The sequence below is a fragment of the Centruroides sculpturatus genome, unplaced genomic scaffold (genome assembly GCF_000671375.1).
Source record: "Centruroides sculpturatus isolate CEXI.00-Female unplaced genomic scaffold, Cexi_2.0 scaffold288, whole genome shotgun sequence".
NCBI classification, from domain to species: Eukaryota; Metazoa; Arthropoda; class Arachnida; order Scorpiones; family Buthidae; genus Centruroides; species Centruroides sculpturatus.
Genome location: NW_019384547.1, coordinates 83,607 through 95,320, shown reverse-complemented (window position 1 = coordinate 95,320; position 11,714 = coordinate 83,607). Strand labels below are relative to the sequence as shown.

The window sequence follows — 11,714 nt, the reverse complement described above, 5'->3', positions numbered from 1 at the left end:
CACATGGTGATCATAGAATACCTTGACACAGAAGACACATGGTGATCATAGAATACCTTGTATTCTATGACCTTGACCACGGTCACATGGAAAAATCACCATAATTAAAACCCACCGATCACCGCGATATCGAAAAATACCGTATCGCTCATTTATTAATAAAAATAAAAATAAATCGAATCTGGAAAGTTAAAATTAAACAAATAAATTACAAGAAAAATTTCATTTAAAAAAAATTCATTTTTATTTTTAAAAAATAATTTCATTTTATTTTATTTTTTTAATATTTTTATTATTCTTTAAAATATTATAAAATAATTTATTAGAACTTTAAATAAAAAAACAAATTAAACAGAATAATTTATTCCCAGAATCTTTCAAATTCCTGGTTATATTTTCAGAGAGGGCGTTGCTGTACGTCATTAATGGCAGTGTCGTTGAATCGACGTTTATAGTGTGAAAAACAACACAAGACGATGGCCACTGTACCTCCAAATGCGCTCGTTAGTAAAAAGAAAAAACATTTTATAGGAGTTCCAGCCCCTTTAGGCTATGTTGCCGGAGTTGGTAGAGGGTAAGTTAAAATGAAATCTTGAAATCTTAAAAATTGAACGTCGATCGTCATGAATGCAACGTCTTGTCGATTCTTTTCTTAAATTAAATATTTTTATTAAATCAGAACAAATCAAATTGATTTTAGAAATCTAACAAGTGGGAAAATAAGTTTATATTTTACTCAAAACAACAATCTCTCTATTATGGATATTATCACTATACAAAGTATTGTAAACCTGATACAATTACACACAGAATGATATGGTTGGAACATTATCAGACCCACAGGAGCAAAAAAATCAATGGAACCATGCCTCTACCATACCAAAGTGCGGAGTTTTGTGTACTTTGGTATATGTGGAGTGTCGGTATGGTACGGGCAAAGCATCGGTCAAGGTTCACTATCGCTCAGCTTGATTGATGCAGGGCATGGAGAATAGGCAGTATACTAGTTCGTGGTAAAAACTGACTTTTGGAGATGAATATCTTGCGAGATGTTCAGGTATAGTTCCTCATTCCAAGTTCGCATCTTACCATAAACCTTTCTTACATTTGTTAATGTTGAACGTTTGTAAATAATGCTGTTTAAATAACACATTATTTTTAGAAATCTTTTATCATTCACTATAAGTAATTAAGAGTGAAAATAATTTAATTTTAGAATTGAGAATAAGTGAACTCGTGGTAGATCCAGGAAATCATTAATTTGAGCTCTCTGTTTTCAAATGTTATTGATTACGAAATTTATGTTTCTGCAATAAGAGCCTGTTTAATAATTCTTCACTAGATCCATTGATGTGGTAGATGATGTCTTTATGGTAAAAGTGGATTGACTTTTTCTGCATTCTAAAAAGGTAGTAGAAATGGTGTAAAGGTGTGGGGTGCAGCATTTAATAGCTTCTCTTCCTCAGTCTCTCCAAGGTATTATTTCATAAATGTGTTAAGTAGCTTAAAAACTAAACTGAAATACTTTGCTGTGATATTAACTACTGTCTCCATTCCTGACTCAACATACATGCATTATGCTTCTTTGATTGATTAGAAAGGAATATATATTTTTCATATAAATATAAATAATGGTGTCATAAATGTTCTCTACCAGTGGTAAAGAAAGTCTGACAATAACAATGTAACATCATAAATGTTTTTTCCACTAGCAGTGGAAAAAGTGGAAGTAGTGGAACACTATCACACACACACTAAAATTTTTATATAAATTAATACCAACTTTAAAGTAGATTTTCTGACTTTATTTCCAATGTACATTTATATATTGTTTCATTTGTTTGTTAATCCATGAATAGATCTATGAAGTAATATAGACAAAGAATTGCATTGCTATGTTTCATAAAATTGAAACCAAACTTGCACCAACCGCAATAAAAAAATAATCTGTAGTTGATTTGAAAACCTTTTTGACTCAATTTCTCCTCCATTTCTACAAAATGTTTACATAAAAAGTCAGAGATTACAAGCATTTTATAATTAAAAATAAAACAGTATGAATTTGAATACATTTAAATTTTTTAAAATTTGAAAAGTTTAGAGATTAAAGAAAAGCCAGAAATTTGTTAAACAAGAAATGAAAAGATGATGTGTTTTATGCACACATTACTTTTGCTTCAACATGTTTGAAATCATAAGTATGATTATGTACAGTACAATGTACGTTGATGCTAGTTTTTGTACTTGCTTGCATTAAGGAAACAGATGTGTATAAAATAGTTGTTGATAACTCCTGTAAAAAAAATCCAGCACCGAGTTGCTTAGCTTTCCTGGCAACATTTGGTGGCGCCATCTGATGTTATATTTTATTTAAAACTTTTTATATATTTTTTAATTATTATAAAATAGCAAAAAACTTAATTTTGATGGAAGGGATTGTTTTTATAAAAAAAAAAATTGTAAATGCTAATAACAAGTAAAGTTGTTAAATCAGACCCTACTTGAGATATGACATGATCCCCTTCATCTCTCTATCCCATTTACCTTTAACCACTAAAATTGAATAACATCAATCCCACTGATACACAAAACTCTCTGCAAAATTTCAGAAATTTCCAACAAAAAATACAGGAAATTATTAAGCTTCACAGAGGGTGAACAAAATTGTGCTGCACACATACACACTAACATCCATAATACAGAAAAAACCCTGAATTTTTTTTTTGCATTTCTCAACATTTCAAGTTCCTGAGTCCAAAAATATAAAAACCTTGAAGGATCAGTTTTTGATTTATTACCATTCTTTCTCTCTGTTATGTATGCCAGAAAAGCAATAAAAAATAAAAATGCAATATCAATTATATAACTAGACGTGTATAAATATTTGCAAAAACATTCTTGGCAGTAAAGTTTCTTTTCTCAACTCAAGCATGGCTTTGAAATGATGGCAGTGTGTACTTGAAAACACATTGTACAATTTCTAGTTATAAAAATATAGTTTTTGAATCACTATCTGCACATTGTAATTTCATAAAACTATTATATATGTACTACATATATTTCTTACTGTACTGTTATGTTGGTTGTTCTTAATAAATTGTAAAGATTCTTTATTTTACCCAACTGTTTTATGCTACTTCAACCTTTCAAGCATATCTTTATTTTCTCCATACAGTGTATCTGATGATGGTTATATCTTATTTTTTTATTAATGATATCATTATTCAAAATATAATTTATATATTTAGAAATAGGAAAAGTTGTGATTGATTTTAAGAATCCTACAGGAAACAAGAAAAAATGAACAGTCATTGTAAAGACATTTATTTATATATTTAGCAAAGTTTTTAACATGTAATGTTATTTTTCAAACTTTTGAAGAAGCATTAAATATAATTTGAAATATTTATTTATTTAATGAGAAGAAATTAAAATTTATCTTGTTTAATGATACATGTTAAATTTTAATATTTTTATTTTGCTTTAATAACTCCTTCAGAATTTTCTGATCTTTTTTGAACTTTTGTTTTTTGCCCTTAATTTCATTAAATGTTTCTACTAACTTAAACCAGTTATTATGTTAGGACTTATCACACCAGTGAATATGAACACAAAACTTCTTAAATTTATTATATATTTAACTTTACAAAACAAATATTTTTAAAAATAATTAAAACTAATATGTATAAAATATATAAAATATACCCAAAATGTATTTCACACTCTAAAATAGTCTTTCTTCAGTTGGTGTTTCAATTAAACTACAAGATAAAAATACAAAGTCATTTTGGCCTTTCAATATAATGATGAAGACATCAGAGTTAAAAAAACAGGCATTATCTCACAAGTGCAGTACAATAACTACTATTCTTTTTCATGTTTTCCATAACCAAGCCAGCCATAGAGAGTTCTATACACAATTAATTAAAATTAGTTACAGACCTCTCTAAGTATCTAACAATTAATCAAACCAGTGAATATGAACACAAATCAAATTTATGTTTATATTCAATGGTGTGATAAGCCAAGTAACTGGTTTAACTCAGTAGAAACATTTAAGATTATTGTGTTTATTTTTAGTTTTTTCAATACACTCTTTTAAACAACTATTATTAACCTTACAATTTTCTTTCAATAACTGATTCCACATTGAAATTTAAAATTAAATTATTCATCATAACAAATATTTGTTTTCATTAATTGTCATATATATAACTAACATATTTACCCTGTGTGTATTTAACTAGATGGAAATTTTCAATATGAAAATATAGTTTACAGTTAAAATTAATAAATTAAGTAGCAGAGTTAACTGTTATAAATGTAAAAATTATTAATAAAAAAAGGCAGAATAAACCAATAATGTAAGACAGTTAATGTTTTCATCCATGTTAAACATGCATCTTTAGGCTAACTGACCACTGCAGCTGTTAAAACAATGGGGATTGCCTATGCACATGTTAAGAAGGGTGTAAGATTACAACTCTTAGATTGACTTCCACATGAAGGATTCTACATCATGAAAGTTTATAGTGGCATTTTTTCAGTTAGCAGGTTGTAGTTTGCCTTTGTTTATTAAGTATAACCATTTTTTTTGTGGTTGTTTAAAAATTATTGTTGTTTTATTTATGATTACAAATTATGCATTTAGATGTATAAAAATATTTTAAGCAAANATCTTATTTTTTTATTAATGATATCATTATTCAAAATATAATTTATATATTTAGAAATAGGAAAAGTTGTGATTGATTTTAAGAATCCTACAGGAAACAAGAAAAAATGAACAGTCATTGTAAAGACATTTATTTATATATTTAGCAAAGTTTTTAACATGTAATGTTATTTTTCAAACTTTTGAAGAAGCATTAAATATAATTTGAAATATTTATTTATTTAATGAGAAGAAATTAAAATTTATCTTGTTTAATGATACATGTTAAATTTTAATATTTTTATTTTGCTTTAATAACTCCTTCAGAATTTTCTGATCTTTTTTGAACTTTTGTTTTTTGCCCTTAATTTCATTAAATGTTTCTACTAACTTAAACCAGTTATTATGTTAGGACTTATCACACCAGTGAATATGAACACAAAACTTCTTAAATTTATTATATATTTAACTTTACAAAACAAATATTTTTAAAAATAATTAAAACTAATATGTATAAAATATATAAAATATACCCAAAATGTATTTCACACTCTAAAATAGTCTTTCTTCAGTTGGTGTTTCAATTAAACTACAAGATAAAAATACAAAGTCATTTTGGCCTTTCAATATAATGATGAAGACATCAGAGTTAAAAAAACAGGCATTATCTCACAAGTGCAGTACAATAACTACTATTCTTTTTCATGTTTTCCATAACCAAGCCAGCCATAGAGAGTTCTATACACAATTAATTAAAATTAGTTACAGACCTCTCTAAGTATCTAACAATTAATCAAACCAGTGAATATGAACACAAATCAAATTTATGTTTATATTCAATGGTGTGATAAGCCAAGTAACTGGTTTAACTCAGTAGAAACATTTAAGATTATTGTGTTTATTTTTAGTTTTTTCAATACACTCTTTTAAACAACTATTATTAACCTTACAATTTTCTTTCAATAACTGATTCCACATTGAAATTTAAAATTAAATTATTCATCATAACAAATATTTGTTTTCATTAATTGTCATATATATAACTAACATATTTACCCTGTGTGTATTTAACTAGATGGAAATTTTCAATATGAAAATATAGTTTACAGTTAAAATTAATAAATTAAGTAGCAGAGTTAACTGTTATAAATGTAAAAATTATTAATAAAAAAAGGCAGAATAAACCAATAATGTAAGACAGTTAATGTTTTCATCCATGTTAAACATGCATCTTTAGGCTAACTGACCACTGCAGCTGTTAAAACAATGGGGATTGCCTATGCACATGTTAAGAAGGGTGTAAGATTACAACTCTTAGATTGACTTCCACATGAAGGATTCTACATCATGAAAGTTTATAGTGGCATTTTTTCAGTTAGCAGGTTGTAGTTTGCCTTTGTTTATTAAGTATAACCATTTTTTTTGTGGTTGTTTAAAAATTATTGTTGTTTTATTTATGATTACAAATTATGCATTTAGATGTATAAAAATATTTTAAGCAAATATTACTGTATATATATATATCATATTTTTTAGAGTAATTTCTTTGATTGCACATTAAAAATGAAGAATTTTTAATAATCTTATAAAAGTATTATAGTAATAAATTTTAAGCATCATGAACCTACATGTTGAATAAGCTTTTAAAGACATGAAATAATTTAAGTCAATAAACTATAATGTAAGAAAATTTAACAACATATTATTATTTATAAGATTATTTTTGATTTCTTGATCTTTATCAGCAATTAGTAAAATTACGTATNGGGTGGACATAGGCTGTATATTATTCCGTTAAACATTCATATAAATTAAAATATATAATCTAGGTTAAGGCTTTTATGTCCAACAGATGGCGCTACGAGTACGGCGCCCTAAGTTTGCTTTTCTGTGAGGCATTATGCTTTTCTGTGAGGATGAACTAAAGCAGATCATCTTCTATCTATCTATATAAATAAAAATGTAATGTTCGTTTGTTCCTACCGATTCCTTTGACATTTTGACACAACACTGCATTCGAATACGCATGTGTTTTTATATAATATACGTGTCGAAATTCCCCCCCACTGAAGGGAGATGGTTAGGATTAAGGCTTACCCTAAAGAACTCTGCTTCTATTTATATTATTTTAGATGCGGCTTTTTGTGTTTTTGATTGCGTTTTAATATGGTACGTCAACAGAATGTACAATAAGAAGGAATTTTTCGATATTCCCCCACGGAGAGAGGGACAGAATTAAGGCTTACTGTGAAGAACTTGACTTCTATTATATTATTTTAGATGCGTTTTTGATTGCGTTTTAATAGGGTATGTCAAGAGAATGTACACTAAGAAGAAATTTTTCGTAAAATTTCCTCCCACAGGGGAAGTGTTATACATTTATAATAGATACATTTTGAGCCACAACAACGCGTGGCGGGGTCTGCTAGTATAATATAAAATGTTTTATAAAATTATGTTTTTCTAACTCTCATTTGCCAAATTGCCTACAATAGACAAAATTGAGAATTCAAGAAAAAATCAAAAATCTTGAAATTATTTGTCCAATATCTCTAATTCAAAATGTAAAGGGAGAAGAAAATATTATTATGGGATGTGAAAGTAAAATACTATATACAATAATATAAAAAACATTAAAATGCCAACAATTTCAATTACAAAAATTTGGCAAGTTTTAAAGTGTACAGCAAAAGTTTTTTGTACACAATTTAGCTACAGAAATCACTTAGATTCTTACACATTGTTATCTAAAATTATTTATGTTAAATTCAGTTTTCATGATAATTAAAATACTGTTATATTTAATGATTCAATTTTTAAATTCTGTAAATCATTTAGACTTTCTACCATGATTTTTAGAATATGGAATCTATTGTATATGATCAATAGTGTTTTGTTATTTTTTTAATGCACCTTAGAGCAAATTTTTCCAAAACAAAAAAAACTTTTTCTTAAAGAAAAATATAAAAAAATACCTTTTAATTTAATTTCTTAGTGGTTGTATATTAAAACTGTAAGTAATTATATTAAATAGTAATTATTGTTACTTGTGTTTATAGTGATGATCGACATGCTCCTCCTAGTAAGAGGAAGAAAATGCATCAACAACAGCAGAAAGAGGAAGAGGATGATGATGATGAAGATTTGAATGATTCTAATTATGATGAGGTTATACATATGTTCAATTTAGTAAACTGTAATATTTAAAACTACTTTGATGATAAATTATTAACTGTCTTTTAATGCCTATTTGCATGATAAAAATAAGTAATAGTTAAATAGTTAACATTAATNTTTTATATTTAATTTTTATGTCAAATTTTATAATTGCAGAGCTACTGGATTTACAACACGATCTGATATTGGTCCAGCAAGAGATGCTAGTGATGTTCCGTAAGTATTATTACTTTATTTTACTTTAAATTTTACTATTAAAGAAACTGTCAAAATTACGTAAGATATTTATGACATTCTCTTTTAAATGAAATTGAACATGTTTTGTCCAAATTGTCTATCAGTTATTGAACAAGTTTATTAACCTAAACTTTTGTGCTGAAATGCATTGAAGAGATTAAGAGCAAAAGAATCTGAGAATATTACAGTTACTGAAATTCTTCTCAATTACTGATTGAGGATGTACAATACAGTACTGCAAACAAAACAATTTTGCTAGTAATTGTTACATATTAACATTTCAGCAGTAAAATACAATTGATTCATGATAACTTGGGAGATGGGAGGGACAAAGAAAAATTTTGTGAGTGAATTAACAACTTTATTTAAATTGGTGAATTGCTTTTTGTTATNAAATGCACACAAGCTGTATTAATCATAGGGATGCTGACGGATTGTCGTCGGCATGGAAATCCTTCTACGATGAGTGACGTAGTTTATGTAGGCGGGAAGATTATATAAAATAATTTTTATTGGATGCATATAATTTATTTTATTTCTTTATTTGGTTTTAACTTTTATAATTCTTACTATTATTTAAGCTTGGTAAATGTTAACGTATTTACATATATTTATGTAACCGCTTTTTGAATTTCGTTTTACGTAATTTCGAATTTCTTCGTTCGATTCACAAATGTTAACTGATGATGATCGCTTAAAGCGTTCGAAAGCGTTTTTAAAATATTAAAAAAACGATTTGCTGGATGTTTAAAGGTGTTGATTTTTATTTATTGATTACATTTTTATTTATATAGATAGATAGATGATGATCTGCTTTAGTTCATCTGCACAGAAAAGCATAATGCCTCACAGAAAAGCAAACTTAGGACGTCATACTTTTAGCGCCATCTGTTGGACATAAAAGCCTTAACCCTAGATGATATTTTTTAATTTATATGAATGTTTTACGGAATAATATACAGCCTATGCCCACCGTGAAGTTCCATTGTAAATATTGGTGAAAGAATTTTTGAAATCAGATGAGTAGTTTCAGAGTTAGCTCTTGCATACAAACTTACAAACATTATCTCTTTATAATATTAATATAGATAGGATTATGCNGAATGCAGTGTTGTGTCAAAATTTCAAAGGAATCGGTAGGAACAAACGAACATTACATTTTTATTTATATAGATAGATAGAAGATGATCTGCTTTAGTTCATCTGCACAGAAAAGCATAATGCCTCACAGAAAAGCAAACTTAGGGCGTCATACTTTTAGCGCCATCTGCTGGACATAAAAGCCTTAACCCTAGATGATATTTTTTAATTTATATGAATGTTTTAAGGAATAATATACAGCCTATGCCCACCGTGAAGTTCCATTGTAAATATTGGTGAAAGAATTTTTGAAATCAGATGAGTAGTTTCAGAGTTAGCTCTTGCATACAAACTTACAAACATTATCTCTTTATAATATTAATATAGATAGGATTATGCATAATCCTTAAATACAATGAATAATTTTGATTTTCTTTTATTTCAATCCATTTCTTTAACAACTTCAGTAAATCAAGAATTTCTGTTTCAGAGTTAACTAATTTGAAAACAGAAATTTAAATAAGCTTAAAAAGTTTTATAGAAGTTTAAAAGGTTAATTTAAAATTTAATTAAAATTTAAATGTAACTTTACTTTATTTTTATAAAAGCATTAAAAACATAGACATAAAATTAAATTTGTATAATCTATACTAATATTATAAAGAGGTAATGTTTGTATGTATGTATGTATGTAAGTTTCTTTGCAGCAGGTAATCTCCAAAACTACTCATCCGATTTCAAAAATTCTTTCACCAATATNTCAAAATATTTTACGAATGTTTGAATGACAATTCACTTCCTGATTTGTTTGTTTGCTGATTTAAAGTTCACACAATATAAAAGAGAATGTCTGCCATTTGTGTTCAGCTATGGCAGTGTTTCTCAATGAGTGCGATATCGCCCCCATGTGGGCATTTTTCCATGTTGAGGGGGCGATTAGTAACAATTTATATTCTGGAGGCAAAAACCAATTTTCTGGGCGATATAGTAAAACATTATATTAAGAATAATTAGATATTTTATTCATTATGTCATACAATAATTAAACAAATAACATTATACTAGTCACTAATCTATTCAATGCAGTACGAATTTGGCGTTAGCCTTGTCCCTCGGCATTGGAATTTTGTAGTGAAGGGGGCGATACTACGTAACGGTTTTATTGAAGGGGCGACGATTCGTTAGAGGTTGAGAAACACTGCAGTAGAGCATCGATTATCCGAATCATTTGGGGACTGGGGTTGTTCAGAAAATCGATTTTTTGGATAACCAATTATGTATGAAAAAATACATTATTAATATAGTATATTAGTATATCCCAATAATAGTATATTAATATAGTCCATGTTTAAATTTTTCTCTGTTGCATGTCACTTCGCATTGAATTTTTGTCAATGTAAAGCCTAATGAAAATTTTTATAATAATAATTGTGGCTATTGTATCGTTAAAAATTATTTCTTTATTTTGTACAAAGAAAATAAATATATTGAAAACTATAAAAACAAAAAAAATTATACTTTAGAAGTTAATCTAGTATCAAAAATATTCAATTCAGCTTGACACAGTCCAACTGGAACACTTTCAGTTAACCAACGTTTCGGTTGATTGACATTTGGATAATTGATGTTCTACTTTATAAATGTTGATTAGAAAAAATAATTAATTAAAATGTTGGAGAAGCAAAAACATATGTGCATAGTAACTCAAATGCTGTTTTATTTTGTCAATGTATCGTACTGTAGAGACATGAGGGTCGAAATTTGTACAAAGTTGTTCAGGGAAAGTCATGGAAATTAAATCTAAAATTTGAGTAGGACCCCTGTATTTTAGTTTCAATAATATCTTATATCTAGCTGTGTATACGTATTTCTATTGAATAAATGGAATTTATCTGAATAAAAACTTTTTTTTTTATTTTAGAGAAGCAAAATTAAAGAAAGAATTGGAAAGATATCGTCAGGAAAGACCAAAAATTCAACAACAGTTTTCAGATTTAAAGGTAAATTATTTAATTTTAGTCAATTGTTTAATCTGGATTTCACTTAGATTTGCTGTAAATAACTTTTTTATTGCATTTTATTAAATTTATTTTGTAAACAAACTCATATTTATAAATTTAAAATTTATGCTTTTTGGAAGTATAAAATCATCAAGAAAGATATTTAAGTACAGTAGAGCCTCGATTATCCGACCTAATTGGGGACTGGGGTTGGTCGGATAATTGAAAGGCGGATAACCGAAAAGTATGAAAAAATCTATCATTAGTGTAGTGTATTAGTATATCGCTATTAACCTACTTTGCGTTGAATTTTCATCGATGTTAAGCCTAACAAAAATTTTTTAAAATAATAATCGTCGCTATTGTATCATTAAAAATTAGAAAATTAAGCCTCGTTTAAATACTGGCTCCCTTTCATGGTAGAATGAGTGTTGCCAGCTAAAACACGTAAAAATAATATTAAAGTAGCCAAGACATAGCCAAATATTGTAGCGCCACATCACTAGCGGACATTTGAAATTTGCCGACTAGGACGGTCGGTTAACCGAGGTGTCGGTTAATCGGGG

The 11,714-nt window shown here is 27.5% G+C and overlaps 1 protein-coding gene across 1 annotated transcript in view; it reads left to right on the top strand.

The window, feature by feature from the left end:
* Nucleotides 1-401: 401 nt before the first annotated feature.
* Nucleotides 402-11,714, top strand: part of LOC111623529 (pre-mRNA-processing factor 6-like) — a 41,907-nt gene continuing 30,594 nt past the window's right edge. Inside the window, exons 1-2 of the mRNA XM_023366132.1 lie at nt 402-574; nt 7,988-8,047. Of these exons, the coding sequence (XP_023221900.1) occupies nt 477-574; nt 7,988-8,047 (158 nt within the window). The 5' untranslated portion in view covers nt 402-476. The remainder of the gene's footprint in view (nt 575-7,987; nt 8,048-11,714) is intronic.